This window comes from Cibotium barometz, chromosome 53 (genome assembly GCF_041138505.1).
Source record: "Cibotium barometz isolate CiBa-2024 chromosome 53, ASM4113850v1, whole genome shotgun sequence".
In the NCBI taxonomy this organism is placed as follows: domain Eukaryota; kingdom Viridiplantae; phylum Streptophyta; class Polypodiopsida; order Cyatheales; family Cibotiaceae; genus Cibotium; species Cibotium barometz.
Window position 1 is genome coordinate 35,341,743 of NC_141098.1, and position 27,174 is coordinate 35,368,916.

Sequence of the window (27,174 nt, forward strand, 5' to 3'; positions counted from 1 at the left end):
AACATTACCTTTAGCGTGGCTACATTTATTGTAATCCATCTTTTATAACCACGCAAAGTGATTATTGTAAAAGAGACATGGGATGACCGAGCTTACGACTTGTGTAATGCCGGTCATGAGAGGAATAGTTGTTCATAGAGCTAGAAAGACTAGGAAGACTAATTTTGGGGCCCCAATTGTAAATGGGTGGCCGGTCATTGTAATTATAAGTTACTGTATATAAGTCATTTTATGGAATATGAAAAAGGACAATCCCATTAGTCTCATTTGAGCTTGCCTCTTCTCTCTCCCTCTCATTTGAGCTGGTGGATGTATGTTAGCTTGTGTTTTTGCTTGCTTGCATGTTTGATTGTTGGTGCATGCATGTAGGGATGGTAATTCTCTAATCGCTCTCCTTTTCTACCCTCTCTTTGCTCTCTAACAAGTCCCTTTTGCATGCTTGTGGCATGAAGTGAAGGTTGAGCTCTCCATAGCTCCCTCCTTCTTGCCCTCTACCTAGCCCCATTGAATCTCTTCTTGGGTGATACAAGAAGAGGTGGAGTGAGCCCCTAACGGCTTCACATTGAGGAGTTAACCCTCATTAGGGTTGGCTAAGTGCAACTCTCCTGACTTGACCCTTGCATGTGTCTCTCTTCTCTTCTCTCTCTTTCTTGTGTGCAAGGTAGCATGTTAGGTTTAACAAGGATTATGTGCTTATATTGTATATTATATAACATTTTGAGAGAGTTTTGTTTTTATTTAAAAGAGATGTTCTTTGTTTCATTTTAAAAGAAATGTATTTTGTTTTGTTTTAAATAAATAGAAAATAGAGAGAGAGAGAGAGAGAGAGAGTGGGGTAGATTCCTATTACTCTAGGATTTGAAAAATATCAATCTAGGAATCCTGCTTCCAAACCTTTGACAACAGCTTCGTCTTCTCTATCACTTTGCCCATTTATTTTTTTTCCACAAAAAGATCCTTCCATTAGTTATCAACAGAACTCCCCTGTGGGGATACAAACTCCCGATCAGGCGGGATCACAGTATAGACAGAGGGAGGCTCTCCAACTCACACACCCAGACTCTCTGAAGCTATCTCAAGTGTGAGGTGGAGGGGGGAATAACCACACAGGTGGCCTATAGCTCCAGCGCACAGTGCCCTGCTGCTCACTAAAGAACGGACCGCTCTTCCATAGTCGAAGGAAGGCAAGCCTGCGAAGGATCATGGAGTCTGAAGTCCCTTGAAGTCTGTCAAACTGACCTCGAAGTGTGTGGATAAGCTCCAGCGAAAAGTCCCGAACAGTCTCAGCTGGTGGAATGACCCTCTCCTCAAAGATGCGTCTGCAGCGTGCGCGCCATACAAACCAAAGTGCCAGGCTGCTAATGAGCTCCAGCGAGGATCGCCCTCTCCCGACCATAAAGCAATGCTGAAGTCTGGAACCTGAAGTGGAAGAAGGTGACCTCGTGAGCCTGAAGAGCAAGACTATCTGCTGTCGTCTCATATCCAAGCGTGGGTCCTGACAGAGTGCTCCAACCCACAGCACCCCATGTAAAGATCTGGTCACCCCCAAGGTGGCTGTATAATCGCAAAATCCGTCGCCAGATCTGCTGTGCAAGAGTGCAATCCCAGAGGCAGTGCCTCTGTGTCTCCTGTGTGTGTCCACAGCCGGAGCAATCTGGTGGTCTGCCACCTAAACTGAGCCAAGTGCCCACAGCAATGGCTCTATGAGCAACCAGCCACACTGAAAGCTAACCGTATGCCTGGGCTGTCTACTACTCCAAATGCGCTACCAAAATGCAATCAGGAACTCTGCTGAAATGCCCTCACACCGCCAATGCTCTGCAACAGCAGCTGGACTGGCATGTCGCACTGACCTAGCAAAATATGTTTGCCAAGCCATGCCGAATACTGAAAGAACTGCGTGGGCGGTCTCTCTGTGCCGAGGCAAAAGGGTCTCTCCACTGCCACTCTCTTGGGTCCCACTGTAAACGGTTCAGTTGCCAAGGCCTACCATGCCCAAAGCTGCCACTCAGAGTCAACGATGATGGCCTCCGGGTCTAGGTCAACATGCCAAAGTCTGCCACAAGCTCCTACTACTCGGATCCGCTGAAAGATGCAGTCAACCACAAGCTCCGACTCAGTCATGACTCTGTGAAGTCGTCCACCCTCACCCACCTCAAAGAACAATGTGCAATCCCTAGAACAGCCTCTCACTGCAATGAGTATCTCCAAACGCGTGAATGCCCCCATCCAGGTGGGTGGAGTCTGATCCTGGGCTGTAGCCAAAGTCTCTGGCACTACTGTCTCAATATCACTAATCATATGCGGAACACCCCTCAAACCTGCAAGCCTCAAACTCTGATGCTCCTCAGGAAGCTGCCAAAACTGTGTCCAATCACCAAGGCACCGAGCAGGTCCGGCAGTCAAAGCTCCCCAAGAGACATGCGGTCTGGATCCAACCATGTAGCCTCTATCTGTCCGAATCTGTGGATTCCAAACCAGGGGCTGTCTCATGATCTCCTCAGTGCAAGAGGGAGGAATCTGGATCACAGCAAGGTGTAGCTGCTCCCATGTCCTCAACAAATTGCATGCAAATCTGTCCTCAGTCCTCCGCGGGAAACCAACTCTACGCATCTCTGTGAAAATCCATCGGGCCTCTGCTTGCCACGGGCCTCCTGTTAGCTGGAGTGCATCTACCAAGTTTGTGTAAGAGGAGCTCCTTCCAAGGCTCAGCGCCGCCAGGTAAGAGTCCTTGAACAATAAGCTTGCCCAAAAGCGCTCGGCTCTGGCAAGCTGGGTCCACTGTACTGTCGGCAAAGTGATAACTGGCCAAGCAACTTTGGCCCTGGCCGGCCCTCCGTTTCTCCTAGGCCACAGAAAATTCCTGTGATCAGGCGGCGCTGAACCTGGCTGATACATGAGCCTGAAAATATCCAGGAGGAAGTAATGTACCATATGGTGGTCAAAAGCACCTGATTCGCCACACTACCACCTGTCCAGCCAAAGAAAGTCTCGTAGAGCTCCAGAAAAGGAGCTTCCGCTAAATGCTCAAAAGTAAAGGAGCAATCTGCTGCTTGTGTGTCAAATAAATTCCGACATGGCATCCCAAATACCGCACCGCCGTGCCAGGGGGAATCCACTGAGACTACACGCTAGGTCGCCACGGCGGTACCTCGTCTCTGTTGACCCAAAAGCCACATGATTTGTGCCAATTAATCTTGGCACCAGAGGCATGACAAAACTGCTCTAAAGCATCCTGAAAACGAGTCAAATTGGGTGCATGGCCATGCAAGTAAACTACTGTATCATCTGCGAACTCTGTATACAGTAACTCCTCTTCCCTCATCGGGAGACGGAGGCTCTATAGGCTTGTATCCTGCGCAGTCAAGTAGGAGCTCATCGCCTCAGCAAAGAAGAGGAAGAGCGTGGGCGCTAGAGGGCAGCCCTGTCGGACCGAACAAGAAAGGGAGAAGCATTCCCCACGCTCCCCAGCCCAACAAGACCTGGCTATGAGCGGATCTATAAAGTGTAGCCACACCCCTGATCCAAGCCTTAGGGAGACCCATCCGAAGCATAGTGGTCTCAAGAAAAGCCCAATCCACACAATCATAGGCTTTCTCAAAATCAAGCAATAGCACTGCCAAGGGCTCTTCCCTCATACGAGCAAGTGAAACAGCCTCCCAAAAAGTAAAGATATTGTCAAGGATGCTACGGCCCTTTACAAAACCAGTCTAGGTAGGGTGGATGAGGCTGTCCAGCAGCATAGGCTACAATCTCAAACTCAAGGCCTTAGCAATAATTTTGTAGGCAGAGTTCAAGATCGTGATCGGCCGCCCGCCACTGTCTAATCTCCTCGGCGTTTCCTCCCTCCTTGGGAATAAGACAAATCAATCCCTCAGATAGGGCCTCAAGCATCATACCACTGTCCATCATCTCTTGGAAGGCAAGTCTCAGCCCCTCCTTCAAAAGATCCCAATATCGCAAGAAAAAAGAGGGAAGAAGACCATCCTCTCCTGGACAGCTGTCTTTATGCCAAAGAGCACAAAGCCTCATGTAACTCCCTGCATGAAAAAGGGGCCAATAGCTGCAAGCGCATATCATCAGTCTCACTGTCCTACGAACATATCTCAAAACCTGCTCTCGGCTCTCCATGCAAGTCGGTGAAGGAGCCGCCTCTATCAATAACTCACGGCAGAACTGCATAGCAATCTCTCGCATCTCTTCAGGCTCCGTGGCCATAGTACCATCGGCCCTACGGAGCCGTCGCACTCCTGCTCTAGAGTGTCGAGGTCCAGTAATCGAAAAGAACTCCCCAGTCACGCGGTCCCCTACCTGAGTCCACTGAGCCTCCTGTCTATGAAACAGAAAATCATGCTTGCGCTCCTCTGTCGTCTCGCAAAGCTCCTGCTATGCCACCTGAGCCAACTGTGTCCCCGCCCACTCACTATCAGGATGACGCTCAATCAATCTCTGAAGGGAGGCAACACTCCTGTGTAGCCGGCGCTTAGCGTCTCTAGTATGCGCCAATCTTCGGCTCGTCTCCTCTCTGAGAAGGGCACTAATCTGCTCAAGGGCCCATCGACACTGACTGTGCCCGCGATTCCGACTCCGACTGAGTCCAAATCCAAATTTGCTCAATCCGCTCAGTAGAGTTCTCATCAATCTGTACATTCTCTGGGATACGCATCGACTGGGAGAATCTCCTATCCCCCTCAGAGAGAACCAACAAAACTAGCGCATGATCTAACATACAAGTACCAGCAAGAATCCCCACATAGCATACATCCTGTCAATCCGAGAGAGGTTTGTGCTGCCAATCCGCCAATCTGAACGAGAAAAGAGGAGACAACCTCGCTCCCGTGCAAAGCCCTTAGAATGCCATACATCAACAACCCTCAATGTCATACATAATCTCTCCCATGCTGCAAGCTCTGTGCCATGAACAGTGGTCTGGCTACCACCACATCTGTCCTCAGGTGCTTCAATCATGTTGAAGTCAACCCCAATACACCACTCATCAGCTCGAGGCAAAGCAACATCAATCTGTGTCCAAAACTTTGCACGAGCACTCTCATGATTCGGGGCATACAGGTTAGGGAGACCAAGCCTAATCTCTCCCCACTGAAAAATCATCCACTGTGCTCTGCTAGGAATAATAATGCCTCTGTCAATGATGGCAGCCCGCCAAGTATCCGCAATAGACATACATACTCCCCCCTGAATACCAGAGGATCCAAACGATGCTGACCAAAACACCTCAGAGTGTCTATGCATAAGATGACCACAACGCCAAATGCGGCTCTCTGACAAATGATGTTCCTGCAACATAAGAACATCCACTGGACCACCAGTTAGGCAGCAACGCATCATCTCCTGGCACAAACGCCCACGGTAGCGCATAAAATTGGAGCCTCCAAGCCCCTGTACATTCCATGAGATTATCCTCATGGGGACTGCGAGAACCAGGAAGCGGCCACAGCCGCTAGCGGAGCAATCTTGGAGATAGGTTTGGACGGAGAGAAATCCAAGTCCAAACGTCCCCTAAATCCTGAAAAGCGGCCTCTCAAGGCCTATCTCAAGCAACTCCAGGTCTCAGTGGCCACCTCTTTCGCAAGATCATGTGGAACCTCATCCTCATGTACATATACATAGCCTGGAGTCATCCTGGAGACCACAATCAAATACATGACAATATGTTGCTCAGTGGCCTCTAGTGAGCCTGGCACCACCATAAACTTAGCCAATCCCAGAAGTAAGCAAGCAGTTCCGTGCACTCCAACTCTCCAAGATGGTGTGAAAATTCAATGATCTGTGCACGCATGAATCGCATAGCAGCTGATATAGTCCAATCTGTCTATGAACTGCCACAAAGTGGGAAGGAGAAGGCCACTGCTGAGTCAATGGCTCTTGTCCCGTGAGGCAAGAATCGCTACATGCACCCTCAGACGAGTAGCCAACTTGCTGTCATCAAGCTCACCAAAGTGTCTAGTGAACTCATACCCAAACCTCTCGCCCCGCAAGTGATAGTCAAAAGAAGCTAATCCAGATGGAATAGCAGCCATGGGGGAAGTACTGATCACCACTGAGGGACGAGGAGAGGAGCTACCCTCCTGCGCAACTCTGCTTGCCAACAAGAAGGAGCTCTGTAAAGACCGTCGAGCTGCCAGGAGGTGTGGGAGCCCGGCCAGGGGGAGGGGTAACCGTGGGCGTGGTGCAAGGAACAACTGGAGGGGAGAAAGGAGGTGGATGAAGGTCAGGTGAAGGGGCAGAAGCAGGCGAGGGATGCGGGTCAGTAGAGGAAGGGGGAGAATGTGGGCGGGAGGAAGAAGACGAAATGGTGGTGGCAGAGGGTGAAGAGGATGAATGGCTGCCCAGACCTGTAGGCTCCTCCTACGGCTCTCTCTGCGGGGATGACAAGTCGACGCACCCTTCAAGGAGTCCCCAGTCGGCTCCTCCTGAAGGACATTAAATCGGTTCCCTGTGGGAACCCACTGCTACTGCACGGCCTACCATCCTCGTGGGATAGCTGTCTCTCTCTCAACAGTAGGATGACGGCGCCGAGTAACTCTCTGCCAATCAGGATGAGCCCGTGCTGTCTCTGGGTCGCCTGGCTGGCCTGAGAACTCCTGCCCAGCCATCGGGGTATCTGTCATCTCCGAGTCAGTGCCCCCCGACCTCTGCTGTGGGCCAGAAGCCTCCTCTGGTGTCGCTCTAGCCTGTCTGCTTCTGCTGGGCCCGTCGCTGAGCTTGCCTCTGAGTGCGCCTAGATGTCCTACCTGGCGGCGGCAAATGAAGCACTGGTTCGGGAGGCCAAAGTATTCCACCATCTGAGCCAGCCATTCACCTGCCAAGGTGGGAAGCTGTATCTCCGCCGGTAGCTGAGCCGGGTCTGAAACAAGAACTCTCACAGAAGGAAGGCCCGCTGCCTTGGCAACCACCGAGGCTGCCGTGCGAGGTGACTCCATGTACGTCCCTAAGGCCTTCCCAATCTGTGGCAAGAGGTGTAAGTACTCCCTGCGGAGTCCCGGCAGACAAGCTGTCTCACTGGAAAGCCTTGCTATACCAACCTTTGTACCTACTGCACCAGCTATTGTACTTGCTGTACCAGCTGAATGGAGAGCTGAACCTGTTGTACCAACTCTATTACATGAAGACCAGTGGTTTTTCGGGAAGAATCAGTACCCACGCGGAGGTATATGGATTACATTGTTGGCTTGGCATTTATTCAGCTTGTGTTCCGGCTGAATTTTATGGTTGCCTCGTGTTGGGCTGTGTTATGGCATTTGCATACGGATAATCCAGTGGCCTCTCTTGTAGGGAGAGCAAGGCCCTCAAAGATTGTACATGATATTATTTTCCTTGGGTAGTTAAATACTCCAAGGGGGGGTCGGCCCATTCCGGCCTCTATGCAGTGTCACGAGTGCAAGCTCCACTTTTTGTATTTGTGGATGTTTTGTCCAGCTTTTATGTTTTATGCAAAGTGATGATGGATATGTGTTAAGGCTGTGGCCGATTTCAGTGTTTGATTGCATTAATGGTCAAGTGTTTTGCGAAACCCCGGGGCACCCCGGAAGTTACATTGGTATCAAAGCATTGGCTCTTTCACACTCTTGTGTGAAGACGATTCTGTTGGGGTATCAACACTGGCTACTCGTGTAGTTAAAATACACCTGGCCTATCCACTTATGGGAGCAATCATGCATCAAGGCATGTGCGAAAGACAATCTGATTTATGAATTTTCAAAATCCATTTTGGAATCATGGAATTGGCTTTATTGCCTGTATTCTCTTCTATATGGAATTAGCCATTTATGCCTAATTTATGGATCTTATTATCAGGCTCGAAGGCAACCGATATGGGGAAATATCTTTTTGGTTGGCATGGTGGGTTCATAACTCTCATATCACAAGATTGAATCGGAAAAATAAAAGCTAAGTATACTTTGAGTTTACAAAGGTGGTGCTTTTGCTACTTATTATGAAGTGCTTTTGATGTTCACTAACCCTTGTATGCCTCTACAAGGAGAACAGTGTGTTGTTGATGGTTTCAGGGAAACATTGTTTATGGCTCCCTTTATTGGGATGGATTATGTTTTTGGCTTCCTTTATTTGGGATGTATTGGACTTATGGAACTCATGGATCAAGCATATCTATTGGTGGGCCGAAATGCCTGTAAAACTATTGGTGGCCAAAATGCCTATGGAGCACCAGGATATCTATGCCTTTGACTGATTCTTATCTTATGTTACACACTTAAGCCCACCTCTCCTCCAAGGTGTGTGGTTAGAGCACCAACACGGAGTGCAAGTGGTAGAGTGGACATGACGCCTAGTTGGCAAGGGACTTATGTCTATGCCAAGGGTCATGTGGACTGACACCTTGTTGGCATGGAACCCAATGGAGATGAGCATGCATTTGACATCACTGGGGATTTGATTTGGAATATGGCCAGAGAAACATAATTATGATCTGGACTTATGGGACTATTTTGTCTCGCCCATTTATTTTGGGACATGATTTTGATATTGGTATTATGGAGACTTATTTAGTCTCGTCCACTTATTTGGGACTTGGATTCTTTCAGTTATATTGGATTTATAAGACTCTCTCGTCTCGCCGACTTGATGGGACATGCTTTAATCAGGATAAAGTTGTGGCTTCATTTGAGGACTCTAGTATGACTAGATCCGGTCTCATCCTTTTGGATGAGAACAATCTTGCTTTCCCGCAAGGGAGCTATCACACTTACGGTCAACTGTTTAAAAAGGCCAGGAAGATGTCACCAACCTAGACATTTCCCAGTATAAGAGGGGTCTGGTGGACTCCAGGACGTCCAAATATTTGGAAAGAACAAGCTTTGGGAACGGGGGATTATCCTAGCATACAAAGTATCACACTCCTAAAATTTAGGAGTGTTGCTCTTTTTGGCCCGACTCCAATGGAAATTCTATTCGTGTCATGACATCTGGAATTGAGCAGTTACCAAGAGTTGCCAAAGTACCTATGACAAATGGGCTACCAGTTGGGATATTTTTAGAGATAAAGGTTATGGGTGAACCCATCTCTTAGATTAGGACATGTGGCAAGAAAGTGGAAAAGTGACACAAGTGGCCTCACACTTGTCATTATAGCCTTCTCTTGCCCTTTTAGCTCATGGGAGGCCCAAATCTATAAATTGGAGCCCTCTCTCTTCATTTGAAGGAGGCTCTCTTGTTGCACACTAGCCTCTACCACCGTTACAAGCTGCCCTAATGATGGCTACTCTCTTTCTCTCTCTTGAAAGCTGCCCATGAAGAAGAATGGCTGTTGGGATCAGTTTTGGAGGCTTCCATCGCGACGAAATACTTAAGGCAAGGGTATTTAATCATTTTATTATGACTTCTAGCCATTGTACTTGTTGTACCAACCCTTGTACTTGATGTACCTGCTATACCGACCATTGTTCTTGCTGCACTAGCCCTTGTACTTGATGTACCTATTGTACCAACCATTGTACCGATTGTACCAACCAATGTACCTATTGTACCAACCATTGTACTTGTTGTACCAACTATTGTACCTGTTGTACCAACTATTGTACTTGATGTACTGGCTGAATGGAGAGCTGAACCTATTGTACCAACTCTATTACATGAAGACCCATGGTTTTTGGGGTACCCACACGGAGATATATGGATTATATTGTTGGCTCGACATTTCTTCAGCCTCTGTTCCAACTGAATTTTATGGTTGCCTCGTGTTGGGATGTGTTATGGCATTTATATATGGATAATCCAACATCTCCCGTGGGGAGAGTAAGGCCCTCAAAGCATAGTCACAAGGGACGGGGAACGGTGACAGGGACGGGACGGGGGACGGCCATAAGTAGGGAACGGGGACGGGGGAGGGAACGGCACTCAAAAAATACTTTTTTTTTTATTTTTCTACTCTACACTTATTCTACTTTGGAAGTACATCAAAATGAGCACAAATTTACACTAAAATGGTAAGCTTTTGAGTCATGACTCAAGAGTCAGGAGTCAGGACTAAGCCTTAAGGAGGCAGAATACATGGACGGACTCAAATGAGTCAATAACCTCCTCCCACCATGTCCATCCCATTGTCCTTCTACGAGAAGCCCCGGCACGTGAGGAGGATGCCATGGTTGAAGATGGCTTGACTCTTGAGCCTTGAGGAATGAGAGAGAGAGAGAGAGGCCTAGAGGCTTGGAAGTTGGAAGACTCAAGAGGCTTGAAAGTTGAGGGAGAGGTGAGAGAGAGAGAGAGAGAGAGAGAGAGAGAGAGAGAGAGAGAGGCCTAGAGCCTAGAGACTTGAAAGTTGGAAGACTCAAGAGGCTTGAGGGAGAGGTGAGAGAGAGAGAGAGAGAGAGAGAGAGAGAGAGAGAATCTAGATAGTAGGGCGGCGGCCCGCGGGCCTTGTGTGAGAGCCTAGAGGCTTGGAACTTGGAAGTTGGAAGCTAGAAGAAGCTTGAAAGCTTGAGCCTTGAGAGTTGTGTGTGCTTGTAGCCTTGTAGAGGCTTGTTCTTATATAGATAGGCAAGAGAGAGAGAGAGAGAGAGAGGAAAGCCTCAAGGGCAAGAGAGAGAGAGAGGGCCAAGCCTCAAAGACTCAAGGCTCATGGGCCAAGGCCCAAGGCCAAGCCAACAGCCATAAACGGCTAGAAACGGCAAGCGCAATGGCCAAAAACGGCAAGCGCAACGGCAAAAAAACGGCCAGAAAAAAACGCAACGGCTCTCTGCCGTCCCCCCACCGGCGTCCCCGTCCCCTGAGTGGCGCGTCGTGGGGGACGTCCGTCCGTCCCCGTCGCTGTTCCGTCCCGATTTGGCGTCCCCGCGTTCCAAGCAGACATCCCTTCCATCCCCTGTGACTATGCCTCAAAGCTTGTACATGATATTATTCTCCTTGGATAATTAAATACTCCAAGGGGAGGAGGGGTCGACGCATTCCGGCTTCTATGCGGTGTCACATGTGCAAGCTCCACTTTCAGCATTTGCGGACACTTTGTTCAACTTTTATGTTTTATGCAAAGTGATGATGGATATGTGTTACGATTGTGGTCGATTTCAGTGTTTAATTGCATTAATGGTCAAGTGTTTTGCGAAACCCTAGGGCACCCCGAAAGTTACATCACCACAAAATGAAGCTTAACAAAACTGAAAATTGAAATCACTTGCACACTGCACTAGGGCCGGAAAGGGCCGACCCCCCTTGTAATAGATTATATTATCAAGGTTCCTCTTACAAGCTTCACGGGCATTCACATGCCAAACTGTCCATAGCGATTCATGCAAATGAAAGTAGCACTGCAAACATGGTTGTTGATGCGGTTGATTGCTTCCATAGCTTCCATTTGATTTCACAATCTTACTCCTCGATCCCTCATAGCTAATCAAATGCAACTATGCTCCATTGGCAGCCATACACAAACATTGTGTGTGCCAAGACCGAGACATAGGACCATAATAACTAGTATTCAGATCTTGAGTAAGTGAAAGACAGCTTCAAGGAGCACTTAACGCAATTCGCTTCTTGCCTTTGAGTACAACCATCGTATGGTTGATGTCCACGCTTCCAGGGATCCATTTTCACTCCCGGTTGAAATAAGGGTTTTCTCAAGCTTTCATGGCTATGGGAATCGTGGAAAATAAGAAAATCAGCTTTCCCATAAGTGTGTGTCCAAAAATGAAAAGAGAAGCCCCCATATGGTTGGCACCCACTTCTAGAGAGAGGAGAGAGAAGATAAGCTTTCCCAACATGTAAAGGATGAGTGGAGAGTGCCCATCATAGTCACACAAAAAAATCGTTTCTAACTTTTGAAACCTCGAAACTTCGAAACAGTTTCAAAAACCCTCGATGCCCTCTTCAGTACGGCAGTTTTGAGTCTTGACCAAATTTTAGGTTTCGCTTTTTTTCAAAGGTTTTTGAGGTTTTTTGACGTTGCCCTCTTGATCCAAACATGTCCCTGGAACTTGCCAATAGGTAGTCGCAAGGGAAAATCATGTCCACGTGCAACTCCCCTTGGTCTGAAAAACCTCAAAACTAAAAGAAAATCATGTCCAACCTCAAAACTGAAAAAAAATCACGTCGTTATGTAACTCCCCTAGGCTACATACATACCCTGAACTAATGATTCTCGTCCCACTAAAAAACACTTAGAGAACTACCTGCTAATGACCCACAGCTTGCTCTTCGTTGCACTGGATTCATCCATTCGAAACCTTTGAAACGTATGTATATGTATGTATATATAAATATATAAATATGTATATTTAACCAATCTTTCGTTGCACTAGATTCATCCATTCAAAACTTCGAAACGTATGCATATGTATGTATATATACATATGTATATGTATGTATGTATGTATAGGTATATGTATATGTATATTAATTCTTGAAACCTGCGCTTTTTTTTAGCGACGGACGAAACCTTTCGAAAAAAAACCTTCGAAACCTTTGAAACCTCGAAACGTTTTTTGTGACTATAATGCCTATTGGGCCACCCATCCAAACACTCCCTTCTCTTGACATGTGGGAGGCCGTCCAAAGCTCATAACATGCTGAAAAGGACGCGTGAATATGTGCCTAGCCGACCGGAAGTGAAAACTCGTCCAACCTCTTTATGAATTGTCCGCCCGAACTTTAATGAAGTGTGGACATGTAAAACAAAAAAATTTACCATTTGCTCATAACATGAACAACATAGAGTAAAGTAGTATACTTACCACCTGTCTACATCCCACAAGCGAGGTCAAAAGATAGTTTCACTCGCACAGTCACAAGAGGACGTCCCCAACTCATAAACTACACACACCAAGAAAACAATTCATGCAAAAACAGGTTCAAAACCTTACACGCATAGATGCAATGCAAGAATGCACCATGGAACAGTTTCCCATTTCATTTAGCTAGTAACCCATGGTACCATAGTCTGGATATGGGCGCGGATCAATATCCCCAGCCTACCTAACCAACCTACTAGCTCTTGGTGTTGACAACAAGTCCTCGACTATGCCAGTCCATCTTATGGAACTCGTCCATAAGCCTAAAACGCAAAGAATGCCCAAATAGTGACAGTGTTCACATGGGGATGGAACCTTATGGTGCTCTCACAATGATGGAGGGCTGAGGGGTGCCAATCATATGGGAGATATCGTTTGCTACTGTCTTTACTTGCATTGTGGAAAGAAATGGTAGTTTGACAAGGCTGGGCCTTGGGCTGCCCAAGGATGATGCTTGATGTATTTCACTCCTTAATGATAATGAAAATGCCAATTTAAGAAGGGGGGGGGGGGACAACCTATCTTTTGGTCCCTAATGTTGTGTAAATGTTTCATGATGGAAAGAAGCAAATCTTCTTATGTATATTTGTGAAATGATGTTTCGATGCTTATGCTGAATTCAATGGTTAATTACAAAGTTTAAGTGCAAATACTCTTGGTTTACGCTTCCAGTTTGCTACAATGGTATCAGAGCCATGTTTCCTTACTCTTCCAAAGAGAGGGGCAACTCCCGGACACCAAGAAGTTTGCACTATATTTGTTGGTCAACATGACAAAAAGGATGAGTGAACACTCGCATGCCTCTATTCATGGAAAAGGCACAGCTGATGTTCATGTCTCTAGAAGTGATGCACAGATTGAGAACCTCCGTCTTGGCAGCTTGATCAGGTTAAGGCTATTTTGAACCTACCTAGGGTTCAATAGGCCTTAGACGCTCAATAGAAGAGTTTGCAAGATAAAAAGGATTTTGAGTTTATTGCTACCCAGATGGGACATGCTAATCCCAAGGTTCTTGCACGCTCTTATTTGCATATGCGAGAAGTTGAAGACGGTGATAAGGGCAAGAGTGTGATGCATGATCCATCCAAACTCGTCTCTCACCATGGAGAATCTCAACACATTACTTCACATATGCACAAGGATCAAGACTCACATACAGAGAGCCATTCTCGGCATGCCGAAAGGAAAAGAGAGAGATCTCCTGCTAAAGAACCTGTTGTTTCACCTGTTTTGTCTAAAAGGCTTCATACTTTCAAGGCAGGTGATAAGGATGTGAAATTTGGCACCTACAATGGCAAGAGGGACATTCGCAAGACACATGCATTTGTCCAACAAATTGAGGTTGCTTTTACTAATGGTGACTTTACAAAGAAGACTATGCTTCGCCATGTGCATCTCAAAGACAATGCATGTGATTGGTAGATGGCTAAATTGATGGATGGCACTACTGCCAAATCATGGACTGATTTCAAAACTCAATTTTATGAGCAATTTTTCCCTCGAAACTTCGAGAAGGAAGTTTGTAAAGTATGGGACTTGCTTGTCCAATTGCAAGATGAAACTGTTAATGCATATGTGGAAAAGTTCACTCGGGAAATACTTAAAGTTACTCCCTTCTTGAAGATTGTAGAAGAGGAGAAGATGCCCAAGTTTGAGTCTGGTTTGCATCCTATCATTCAAAAGAGCCTTACCCTCTATCCAAACAGTACTCTTAGGCACATGATGCACTCAGTCGTCATTGCCGAGGAGTTACATGAGAAAGGAACCCCCCGTAACACAAAACAAAGAGCCAATCAAGACCTGTCCAAGGCTGGACAGCAGGAATAGCAAAAAAGGATAAAGATAGAAAGGATTTCCGACCCATATATGGCTTAGAAAAGAAGCCGGGGAGTAAGAATAATGTCTCACAGCTATCCAAACAGCAAGTAAAAGAGTACAAAGAGCAAGGCAAATGTTTCCAATGTGGCTAGAAAGGACATATAATAAGGAATGCCCACGGTTGCAAAAAGAGGGTGCCCCAAAAGCACCAAAGCTGTCTGCAAATGCTATTCCCAATGTGCATGGAAACACATTGGAAGATCCTAAGTCTACTCATTACATAGACACACACTAAACGGCTATGAGAGCTTGTTCACACACCTAAGTACATTAATACAAACAAAGGGTGGTTCACACATATGAGGCTCTGATTACCCAACATATGCAAAATTTCCAGATGATGGTGACATACATCACCTCCTCACCCTAGACAACCACAAGTTATCGAGGCTTGCTTGGGAGTCCTCTCAATAGCTAACAATGCAGAGGCATAGTCAGGATGGTATTCTAGGGGTCACCAATTGGTTTCTGACGCGCACTCCAAATGGATCGACTACCACCCTTTCAGTACACTTTAGCCACCCTCGCCCTCCTCACCCTAAAGACCCAAATCAGAACCTAGGTTTGGAGCATAGTTTGTTGTCGTTGGCAAGGGAAGGACTAGTGGTGGACAAGAGTGGCTGTCGGCTAGCGCATGAAGGAGAAGAACACATGTCAGCTGCAGCAAGAGTACTTGGTTTTGTCCAGGATCTGGCCGACCAGCAGTCGACTAGTTCACTAGTAAATCCCAAGGCCTACAAAAGGCAATGATGCTCATCGTTTTGAAGCATTCAGTCCAGCCTTGGATTGGATCACTAGACTGGGATTTAGATTAGGTTTTACACCTTTTCAAGAAGGCAGCCAAGGGCTGCAAGACTTGTACTTCCTTTTTGTACATTATGATATACTGAATACTTAGCTATCTCTCTCTCTTCTCTCTCCTCTCTATGCGTTTTGCATCAGGTTGTTCCAAGATGTTCCGCATGTAACATCGGTATCAGATCCTCAAGCTCAACAAGGCTAAACCCTAATTCAATCCCAGATGAAGGTGCGCGGGTCCAAGGTACACGAATGTGCACAAGTACGAGGCCCAAGGAAAGGAACACAAGACATGGATGAATTCCCAGGAGGTTGGTTGGTGGTATTCCACAAAACCCAAGGGAATGGCGGTCCTGTGAGTTGGGTGCCACTTGGGGCACACCAGAAAAGCTTTCACGCGCAACAATTCCAAGGGAGGACGATGTAACACGCGGAAGCTCTAGGAGTCTTCTTTCAGCCCTAAGCACCACTGAGAACACGCTGATGCAAAAACGCAGACAAAAGGGAGAGTAGAGAGAGAGAGAGAGAGAGAGAGAGAGAGAGAGAGAGAGAGATGCTGAAAATTCAGTATATTTCTGATGGTACAAAAAGGTACCTACATCTACAGCCCTAGGCTGCCTTCATGAAAAGGTGGTATACACCCAAAACAATACCTAGTCTAAGACCCAACTCAAAGGAGTTGAATGACTATCACAATGAGCACTTTGCCTATTTATAGGCCCCTTTGGACCATAGGAGTGCTGGCCGACTGCTGGTCCATGATGCGTTTCAGCCGCCTTGCTCTCTGGTACAGCCGACAGCATCCTCTTCATGCCCTGCTCCAAGTCCCCACTTGCCTTTTCAGCACCTTATGCTCCAACTTCTGGTTCTACTTGATCTTTTTCAGGCTGCCCCTTCTGGACTAGCTCCAGAGAATGTCCATGGCATTTCATGCACATGACAGATGATCTTCCAAGGGGTGGAGTGAGTGCCAGACTCAATACTCAGGAAAGAAGACTAGAGAAAGTGTTCAGGGACAAGGCAAGAATGGGAAGGGGATAGGATGGAACAGATGCACGTACCTTCATCAGAGTTAGAGTGGATTCGGAGACCGGGCAAGGTTTTCAGTGAAAGGTTGCCAGAAAGGGAAGGATGATAGGTTGGGACTCCATGAATAGATAATGCGATGATGACAATCATCCAAGAACACTGATTGGAATCCCGTCATCAAGTTTAGCAGAGGGGGATGTCATGTGCAGGCTATCCTCAAAGCCTGAAGAGGAAACAAGATAAAGACCCAGATCAGAACCTGAGTTTGGAGCATAGGTTGCTGTCATTGGCAAGGGAAGGACTGGTGGTGGACAAGAGTGGCTGTCGGCCAGTGCATGAAGGAGAAGAGCACCTGTCAGCTGCAAGCAAGGGTACTTGGTTTTGTCCAGGATCTGGTCGGCCAGTTCGCAAGGCCTATAAAAGGCCTATAAAAGGCAATGATGCTCGTCGTTTTGAAGCATCCAGTCCAGCCTTGGATTGGATCACTAGACTAGGATTTAGATTTACTACACCTTTTCAAGAAGGCAGCCAAGGGTTGCAAGACTTGTACTTCCTTTTTGTACATTATGAATATACTGAATACTCAGCTCTCTCTCTCTCTCTCTCTCTCTCTCTCTCTCTCTCTCTCTCCTCTATGCATTTTGCATCAGGTTGTTCCAAGATGGTGTTTAGGGCTGAAGGAAGACTAGCTTCCGCATGTAACATTGATCAAGATACTAACCAGATCATCCAGTTGGATCTCCTCAGCCTACATATCCACAGTACATGCCCCCCCACCAAACACCCCCCGAGCTACCCACGAAAATGTAGTTCTACAAAGATGACTTATTGAGGGTCACAGAAGATGGATTCATCCAAAGGCCGTGATACCTGCACAGGAACATGTCACATGCCATGTGGATTGTAATTGGAGAGATTCGGGTCTCATCCGATGGATTTAGAGTGGAGGAAAAGGCATTGCCAGAATCAATAAGATCTGTCAACTCAGAGACAAACAAACACTACATATGCACATGCCTAGTATTTTATGAGATCCAGGGGAGTTTCCATCACCTCTTCTGAGAGGGGTTCGATCCACCGTCCACGGGATCATTGAATTTCCCGACCAGCGCTACCTAAGGCTTTACCTAATAGAGCTCATTTCCCAACCAGCACTTTACCGAACGGTGACACACATACGACAACTAGCAAAGCAGGGGTGTGGTCGAGGAGTATGGTATGCTAGGGTCACCAATTGGCTTCTCACACACGGGCTCTAGATGGACCATAGTCACAGGGGACGGCTGCTTGGAACGCGGGGACGGTGAATCGGGACGGAACAGCGACGGGGACGGACAGACGTCCCCCACGATGCGTCACTCACGGGGGACAAGGACGGGGACGCCGCAGGGACGGGGACGCCGGTCGGGGACATCTCTGTGAGGGAACGGCAGAGAGCCGTTGCTGGCTGTTTTTTGCCATTGCGCTTGCCGTTTCTAGCCGTTTATGGTTGTTGGCTTGGCCTTGGGCCTTGGCCCTTGAGCCTTGAGCCTTTGAGGCTTGGCCCTCTCTCTCTCTCTCTTGCCCTTGAGGCTTTCATCTCTCTCTCTCTTGCCTATCTATATAAGAACAAGCCTCTACAAGGCTACAAGCACACACAACTCTCAAGGCTCAAGCTTTCAAGGCTCAAGCTTCTTCTAGCTTCCAACTTCCAAGTTCCAAGCCTCTAGGCTCTCACACAAGGACCGCGGGCCGCCGCCCTACTATCTAGATTCTAGAATCTAGACTCTCTCTCTCTCTCTCTCTCTCTCTCTCTCTCAAGCCTCTTGAGTCTTCCAACTTCCAAGCCTCTAGGCTCTAGGCCTCTCTCTCTCTCTCTCTCTCTCTCACCTCTCCCTCAACTTTCAAGCCTCTTGAGTCTTCCAACTTCCAAGCCTCTAGAGTCTAGGCTCTAGCCTCTAGAGTCTAGGCTCTAGCCTCTAGGCCTCTAGGCTCTCTCTCTCTCTCTCTCTCTCTCTCTCTCTCTCATTCCTCAAGGCTCAAGAGTCAAGCCATCTTCAACCATGGCATCATCCTCACGTGCCGGGGCTTCTCGTAGAAGGACAACGGGATGGACATGGTGGGAGGAGGTTAACTACACCCCATCCGCTCATGGAGGCAGTTCTCGGCCATGGGTATGCAAGCTCTGCCCGTACCAGCGAACAGGTGGCGCCGACAAAGTGCGAGCCCACCTCTTGCATGAGAGTGGGCATCAGGTGAGGTTTTGCACGAATGTCACGCCCGAGAAGAGACGGGAACTTCTTGACAAGCTTAGCGTCTACGAAGCGGTCGAAGCGACAAGAAGGACACCACGAGTGGCCGTGGATCCCGCGACGATGGGGAGAGGAACTCAAGCCTCTACAATGAAGTCATGTGGTGGATCGGGATCATGCACACCATCACCTTCACCATCAAGTCGGAATGTTACTCCATCCACGACGCCGCCACCCTCCATCTCCACGGCCTCTCAATCATTACGTGGCCCACAGCGACAATCTACACTTGGGGAGAATTGGAACCCCAAGTTGAAGGAGGAGGTGGATATGGCGGTAGCCCGCTTCTTCTTCCACGACCACATTGCCTTTCAAGCGGCTAGGTAAGTGCAATCGATCATTGCCAATTCATCATTCATGTTTTCATCATCCTAGTCCCCTTCTCATTAGTAAATTACTTTCTTGAATAGGTCGGAATACTTCAAGGTCATGGTTAAGAAGATTGGGGAGTATGGCTCAACCTATACGCACCCCTCATCCGAGAGCTTGCGCACTACATTGCTCGAGAAGGAGAAGCGCATTGTAGAGCAAGCGGCCGACAACACAAAGCGGCAATGGGAGAGGAACGGAGTCTCCCTCATTGTGGATGGATGGAGTGACACCCGCAAGAGGAGTATTCACGGCATGGTTGCATATTCCCACGGAGAGATGTACTTCATCTCATCTCATGATGCATCCGGCATTGGGAAGAGCACGGATGTGCTTGCGGCGGAGTGGGCTACCACCATGGAGATCGTTGGCCCCGAGCATGTAGTGGGCTTTGTTGCAGATGGGGAGCCTTCCAATAGGGCGGCGGGAGCTATTCTCCAAGGTATGTATGGACATGTCACGGTGTCCTTTTGTATGGCTCATTGCCTAAACAACCTCCTCAAGGACATCGGGGCATTACCATGGATCAGCCCGCTCATTGAGGAGGCCAACACCATGGTCTCCTTTGTCCTCAACCACCAAAGACTTCGGCATGAGTTCAACAAGAGATCCTGTCTCTCTCTCCTCAAATATTCCGACACCCGGTTTGCCGCCAACTTTCTCATGTTGGGCCGGTTGAAGGATTGTAGTGGTGCTTTGAGGGGGCTTTTCCTTAGCGACGAGTTTGTCGCCATGCAAGAGTCCCATACAAACACTGGCCAAGAGTGTAGGCTCCGGGCGGACGACGCCTCTTGGTAGGAGCGTGTGAAGACCACAAATGCTATGGTGAGGCCCATAGTCCACCTATTGAGGATTGTAGACGCTATGCAACCATGCATAGGCAAGGTCTACGAGGCCATGGATCGCATGATAGAGAAGTTGAAAGACTTCGTGCCCGACGAAGACAGATACGAGGAGATCCATGCCTTGTGTCTAGGAAGGTGGAATTCCTACTACTCTCCATTGCATGCAGCAGCTTATGTGGTGGACCCAGAATTCCAAGGCAACAAGCAGGAGAGCAACCGGGAGGTAAGCGCTGGATGGAGGATCATCTTGGATCGTCTTGTGCCTAATGCATCAGTTAGGCACAAGATCAGGGACCAGCTTTCGATGTACAGGTCATTTCATGGCTCCTATGGCTGTCATGATGCACAGGTTGACCGCTCCAAAGTTGGTGTTGCTCTATGGTGGGAGGACTTTGGTTCAGATGGACCAGAGCTGCAGCAGCTTGCCATCCGCATACTTAGCCAGGCCGTCAGCTCCTCTTGCTTGGAGCAACTTTGGAGTACCTACAGCCACATTGCCTCTAGGAAGAGGAACCGACTCGGGATAGAGCGTGCCAATGACCTTGTCTTCGTCAGCGCGAACTTGCGAATGCTTTGCAAGAGCGTGACCAAGAAGGCAGATTCCTTCACCGAGTGGGAGATGAGTCAACAAGAAGAGGATGAGGTGTAGGAGCAGCATGCCAGTCAGGATGAGACTGAGGATGAGCTTGAGCTAGCCGCTCCTGGATATGGTGCTGATGTCGAAGAAAAAGAAGAACAACAACAACAACAAAGACAAGGTACACCCGAGTTCACCTTTTGCTTGGGATTCCCTTGGCTGTCCTAGCCCTTGAATACCTTCAGCACTTTGTGAATATCAAATGGTGAAAACCTAGGCTAGCCTATGCTTTTATAGTCCTCAATAATGCTGGGCTTCAGAGGCAGTCGGCCTGTTTATAAATGCTCCACGACCTGTTTTATTCAGCATTAGATAGGCGCCTTTTCATATGGGCCTTTTAGGTGCTGGCCGGCTTGTGCTGGCTGCCCGTGGGCTGGCTGCCTGCTGTGCAGCCCCTGCATGGGCTAGCCGAGTGGCTGCCCATGCCTTCTAGGGGCTGGCTGATTGGGCCCTAGCCTCCTAGAGGCTGGCTGACAAGGCCTATGCCCTATAAGGGCTGGCCACTACATGCTATGGGACTTTTGGGCCAAAGCCGTGGCCCACAGGCTGCCCCACATGGCCCAACTGTAGGGCAACATGGGTTAACCCATGGCCTTGTGCACTCTATGCAGTTCTACATGCAGCTATATGTTCATTAGGTGCCCTAGCATCGGGCTACAAGTCTATCAATGCCCAGAACACCTGTCATCATCCCAAAGGGTGACCCTCAGGACAGACTGGCACTACTTCATGTGCAAGACTTGCACACCGGACCAAGAACATGTACGGGACTTGTACACCTGACCGTAGACACTTAGAGTGCAACCTTGCCTGACTCATCCCGGATTAGGGCTCACAAGGGAATAGTTACCACTCCACGTCCTGCACCTGCTCAACGGATATGTCCACGTAGCATCCAAGTGCAGGATGCACGTGACACACACTACTACTTTAATACATTATGTTCTTGTGAAAACAAGCAAGTCTTACCCTCTTCCCATCCTTCGCTTTTTTAATGCTTTGTTAACTACTCTTTGTCCCTCCTTTTTCACTTCACCTGATGCTTCACATCCTTTGTTAAGTTCTTTGTTAAGCCTGAGATAAAAAAACTCCATAAGCAAAACCACAAGGACACAAAAATCTCACATAAGATGATCAATATTTGGATGAACAAAACGCATCTCCACTGGGAAGCGGAAACGATACGGATCTCTTTTCGCCTGCAAGACACAAATTATCAGCCACCCCTAAGTTACTCTAAGTGCAAAAGTCCTTCAAGCTTTAGCCACATCTTTCACTCTTTTTCTCGATTTGATCATTAAGACGGAGGTGAGGTGGGTATGAGAGGTGTGGGGGGGGGGGGGTGACATGCCTCATGAAGTGGGGTGATAAGGGGTGGCATGCTTGCAAGAGATGAGGGGTCAAGGTGACATGCCACATAAAGAATGGTGGGAATGAGAGGAATGAAAATTTACAATAACTTCAACTTGAACTCGCATGCCAACTTTGATGCGTTTTCGGAGCCAGTACCAATCATTACGCTTTATAGGCACCCATCTACAATCCCCAAAAAACAAGAGTGTCAATATAAAAGCATCCTACAGGTTCACCTCATATTAGCAAGTACAAACATGCACTTTAACTAGAATGTCTAAAAAGAACTAAGATGCAAGTTCAGTTTCTAGATTAACAAGAATGTGAGGTTACCCATCATGAACTGCACCAAAATTGATAAATGCACCTTCATACAAATGAACCATTGTAACCTTTCCAACATAATGCTGCAAGGCCAGGTGCAGGAAGCAGTGAGGTTACTCACACTCATAGTGAGACCATGTTTTTGAATTGAAAAATACCACAAATTACACAACGCATATGCACATCATGAAAGGGCTTTGTAAATATGAAATGACGAAGATAACCTGTCCAGGGTAAATAAATGGAAGCTCATACTGCGATAAAAGGAACCACAAGGGTTAGTACATATAATAGAGCCACCATAATTTACTAAAATGGGAAAAGATAAGAAATTTAAGCAACATCAAACCATATATAAAGATGAAGGCGTCAAGAAATCCTCATTTCAAAATGTATACATGTGTCTTCAGAACTACCTTCTTATTTGCAAACTTCTTTCCTAAAGTGAAACCTATCAGTGCTTCTCTGCATAATGACTGGACTCAAGCATAGAGTTGTTGCATTGCTCACCATCCCATCAACATAGTCTTTGCCCATACGCCTCCTTCCGGGATAGTATTCATCGCCCACCTACAAAAGCAGAATACTTTGATTGTGATGTAGACTGAAGAAAATACACAATGTCATAAGAACAAACTTGTATGAGTAAAGGTTGGCCGCTTAATACTGTTAAAACCACAGCAATTGATTGAGATCACTCTCCAAACTAAATGTAAAATATAGTTTTACAGAGGCTAGAATGCAGATGCAAACTAGACACAGCTTAATACTGTTAAAACCACAGCAATTTATGGAGATCATTCTCCGCAAGGAAGACTGAATTCCACAAATTGAGCTCATCAACATATTCAGGCACCCAATATAGCATACAAGAACTAACAAAAACTGTTGGACACTTGCACATGCACAAAGTTCTACTAGTTAAGATACACTATATTTTTGTTGAAAATGAAGACAACAAAGTACAACACAGATGCACTGCTAAGAATAACTGGCATATGGCCCTCCACCTGGGTTTCTGAGCCTTCTCGTCATGTACCACTATGTTAAAGTACAGGCCACCAGCAATGGGGAGCCTTTGTAAGCAGCCTCCTCCTTGTCAATAAATCAGCGCCAAAATCTGTGCCCCTCTTACTGCTCCAGATGCTGTGTCCAATAAATCAGGGTTCACAAATGCAAAGTGTGTACTCCCAACAGTCTTCCCTAAGTACACATATGGTACAATAACAATAATGTCACATGCACCAAGAGCACAAGCGTGTATAGGTGACAACAATAGGAGGTTGTAAGAACTACCTCAACTACCCAAAAAGAATACAATAAAGCATATTTGAGAAAATGGCCATAATGCCTAGCCCTGTTGACAAGGGTGTTTGGTTTCCTGGTTGGTTAGGGTGTTTGGTTTCCTTGCAGGTTAAAACCCCGCTGGCAGCATTGTGTTGCCGCATCCTTGATTCATGATAATATATGGTTGTGTGTGCACGTTTTTCGAAGTGCATTTCTGCTTCAAATTTCTTTCTTTATTTTTTTTAAGGCATGAATAAAATGTGGCACCCCAAATTTCCTTTAAAAAAAGAAAAATGTAAGCAATTTTGCCTGAGTAAGTGGTGGGGGATAAGCATACCTCCTCTGCTTCAAGGTCCAGCCTCTCTTTGTTGGCTGCAACCCATTCTTCATACTGTTTGACGAACATTTTCCACCGGGCAAAGTTGCCTTGACCTTCCTCAGTGAGGGGGGTAGCAGTGGAGAGATCAAAGGGGGCGACCCGTCTGTCTACAGTGGCATGGATTCCCCTAATAAAGGCGAGCTCGTCAGGGTCGACCTTCCAGCCGGGCGGGGGCCAATCTCTGGGCGGGATGAGAGAGAAAACCATGGGGGTTTTCCAGGTGGTGCCCGGGCGGGCTCCATGGGCGATGGCCTCCAGAACCTCAGGGTCTTCTGGGAATTCTTCCTCGCCTTCGACGGGATCTGGGACGACCGGCTCATTCACATTGAGCCGGTCCATCATTTCCATGGGCACAATGGGCTCGTCGCCCAGCCCCAGGTTGAGAGCGTCCACGGCGAACTGCGCCTCCGGGGAGAGGGCCTCTTCCCAGGGCGCCCACATGCGGGAGATCCAGTGGTGCCGCTTCGCCTCCGCCTCGCTCGAAAACGTCCGCCGGCGTCCCTTGCCCTTTTCGTCACCCTCGCCTTCCCCTTCCAGCTCATCGTAGTCCCCCTGCAAGTCCCGCAGGTCCCTCTTGGGCGGCGGTGCCGCCGTGCGATCACTGTGCCGGGCCAACGCCACTACGGAAGAAAGACGTCCTCCTCTAGCAGCAGAAGGAGAAGAGAACGTGGAGAGAGATGGCGGGGTGAAATTAAAGCGCAAAGGGCACAGAGAGGTTAGGGGGAAGCTTTGGCTATGGCACTGTAGATGGTGTTGCAGCTCCATAGCTGAGACCTTTCGACGATTGTTCTGATAAACCCATAAACCCCTCCAACAATTTAGGCTAGCCTTCCCGACCGCTGCTCTAATCGACACGTGTCTTTAGAGTAATTTATTAAACCTTAGAAGCTAGGGGAATTTGATGAATACCCCCCTACACTTTTTTTGCCCCGAGTGTGCAGAGGAAGATTTGAACTCACCACCTCCATGTCTGGAAGTTGAAAGACCTATCCACTAGAATAGTGCCCTGGGGACACGCCCCTCACTTTTTTGGGGGGATTATTGTGAAAGATAGTCTACGGAATATCTATTCTAATTTCTACAACCCCCTTTAAACATGGAAACTGCCACATGGTCAAGCGAGGTGGCAGCTCCTCGAGCTCCCATCATCAAGCGTGAGGGGGAACAGATGACACAGCAGGAGAAAATGGCGACATACTTATGGTCTATGGCGACGAACCGAGGCACCTTGTTATTTTATTTGTTGCAGAGCCGACACCATAGCCAACAAAGCCTGTGGGAGAAATTGTTGACAAGGCCTTCCTAGAATTTAGGTTTTGCAAGTCATCCCCTCTCGACTCCCCTTCTCGCCAAACTCCTCCTCCTATTTCCCTTCCATAGAGGACACCATGAAGAACCTCGAGGTCCTCGCTGAGTGCTTGGAGGGTGCCTGGCCCATTTGCAGAAAACCCACACCCCCCCTCCTCGAGAATGCTATGGTGATGATGATCTCTCATACTCTATAACTTAGTCAGTAAACGAGCTCCTCGATTGCCATCAGAAACCCCCAACCAAAAAAGAGCCTCTTCTTTGACCTCATTGTTTTTGCACATGTTTTGTTTTTCTTTTTTGAGGACCCAATTGTGATTCTGCTTTATATAGATAAGATGACATGAGTTGCATGTGTGTGTGTGTGTGTGTGTGTGTGTTTTAATTAAATATGAATATAATATCCACAATCAAATACACAACTACTCGAAGACCCAACCCGCTTGATTATCCACTAAATGTCTAAATGAAACATGTACATCAGTTGACTTATATGAAACATGTATAAAAGTATAACTAGATGAAAGTTTCATCTTTGAACCCACAGACAACAAGCATAGAACTAGCAACAAAAACATAAAAGTAATAAATTTAAAACAAGGGAAAGAAGAACAGTTGACACTGAATATTGACGCAAGCATAAACTGAAGTGGAGAAGCATGTTACATGTAACCATCCAAACCACAACACTGATAAGAACCAAGTGTTAATGAATTGGGAATGCGGGTGTCGAAGCCGCTTCACACTTGTTATCAATGTCGCAGAATATGCGTCATCAATATCCAAGTGTGAGGCTTCTGACATCTGCTTCACAATCTTGGCAAATTGAAAAAACATCATCCAAACAAACTAACATGGAATATGCCGAAGGGCTTAATCCATAATAAGTCCACTTAATGTAGAGTAGAAATTGATCAATGTCTTAAAGCTTTTGTGTGTGTGTGTGTGTGTGTGTGTGTGTGTGTGTGTGTGTGTGAGAGAGAGAGAGAGAGAGAGAGAGAGAGAGAGAGAGAGAGAGAGAATGTATGTAGTGTCAGTAGGTTGCATCCATTTATGTATGGGATTGCATCCATTACTAATCACATTTATGTATGTGATTAGTATATAGTGTCAATAGATAACATCCATTATGTCTGTGATCATGTACACATGTAGACCACCATCCATTTATGTATGTGATTTTACCAACATTCAACGATGTGGTCGTAATCGTACCACTTGGCAGTGCCACACACACACAAGGTGTTTTAACCGATCAATCTGGCATGTGCATGTGTATATCATGTCTATTTCTTTTATATCAATTGCCATTTCATGGAATGTGACAGTACATAAATACAAGTGTGCACACATAAAGTATTTTATGTATAAGGTTTTTACACAATAGATGCAAACGCATGTATAGTGGGAGAGAAAGGGTAGATACTAAGGAAGAGTATGAATATCAGCAAATAGGAAGAATAATGTACAAAGTAAAAAGAGGGGGGCTCCCTCCATGACTGGCCACTTTTTTCGGAAGGAGGCTTGGGGTTTTGTAGTGCCATGTGATGTTGTCCTCATGGGTGAGAAAGGGACCCAGGCTTCAAATTAGGAAAATGATTGCTCAATATTGTTGATATTGTTGCGCATATTCTCCAAATCAGGTGCCCAAAATGGCTTTAGAGGGTGTGGATGAGGACCAACCACCAACGACATTGGATAAAAAAGGCCCCTATGGGTAGTGCAAAACAATAGCTATGAAAGGATCTTGGGCCAGGTCGCCAGATTCATATCGTGATGCAACCCCAGAGAAACAATCTATCTTCAATGAGAGGTTCGGGAGATTAGAGGGTTTTTTTTAAAGCTTGAGCTTTCCCATTCCAAATATTTCTAGTGGCCTTTTTGTCTTTCTACACTAAGAGGAGAAACATTCTAT

At 47.1% G+C, this 27,174-nt stretch overlaps 2 protein-coding genes across 3 annotated transcripts in view; both read right to left on the reverse strand.

The window, feature by feature from the left end:
- The window catches only part of PDE312 (Nucleic acid-binding, OB-fold-like protein), a 102,844-nt gene extending 78,066 nt beyond the window's left edge, over positions 1-24,778 (reverse strand). The window contains exons 1-6 of one of the 2 annotated variants that reach the window (XM_086788938.1): positions 23,910-24,776; positions 22,796-22,855; positions 22,510-22,539; positions 22,295-22,368; positions 22,063-22,144; positions 21,734-21,807 (exon numbers count right to left, since the gene is read on the reverse strand). In XM_086788938.1, the coding sequence (XP_086645064.1) occupies positions 21,734-21,807; positions 22,063-22,144; positions 22,295-22,368; positions 22,510-22,539; positions 22,796-22,855; positions 23,910-24,716 (1,127 nt within the window). In that variant the 5' untranslated portion in view covers positions 24,717-24,776. Of the gene's footprint in view, positions 1-21,733; positions 21,808-22,062; positions 22,145-22,294; positions 22,369-22,509; positions 22,540-22,795; positions 22,856-23,909 lie in introns of both variants that reach the window. The other variant, XM_086788939.1, reaches the window with a different exon arrangement.
- Positions 1,359-2,613, reverse strand: LOC147608565 (uncharacterized). The gene is made up of 3 exons (XM_086789043.1): positions 1,991-2,613; positions 1,770-1,853; positions 1,359-1,674 (listed from the first exon to the last, which is right to left on the reverse strand). The coding sequence occupies exons 1-3, from the start codon at positions 2,611-2,613 to the stop codon at positions 1,359-1,361; spliced, it is 1,023 nt and encodes a 340-aa protein (XP_086645169.1).
- Positions 24,779-27,174: the final 2,396 nt, after the last annotated feature.

Bases quoted from the DNA above. Each gene is read 5' to 3' on its own strand.
- LOC147608565 (XM_086789043.1), bottom strand. From the start codon at position 2,613: ATGCGTAGAGTTGGTTTCCCGCGGAGGACTGAGGACAGATTTGCATGC. The intron at 1,854-1,990 runs GTAGGCCTTGGC...ATATTTTGCTAG, and splicing joins GAGTGGCAGCTTTGGGCATG to GTCAGTGCGACATGCCAGTC. The intron at 1,675-1,769 runs GTAGCGCATTTG...CACTTGGCTCAG, and splicing joins GAGTTCCTGATTGCATTTTG to TTTAGGTGGCAGACCACCAG.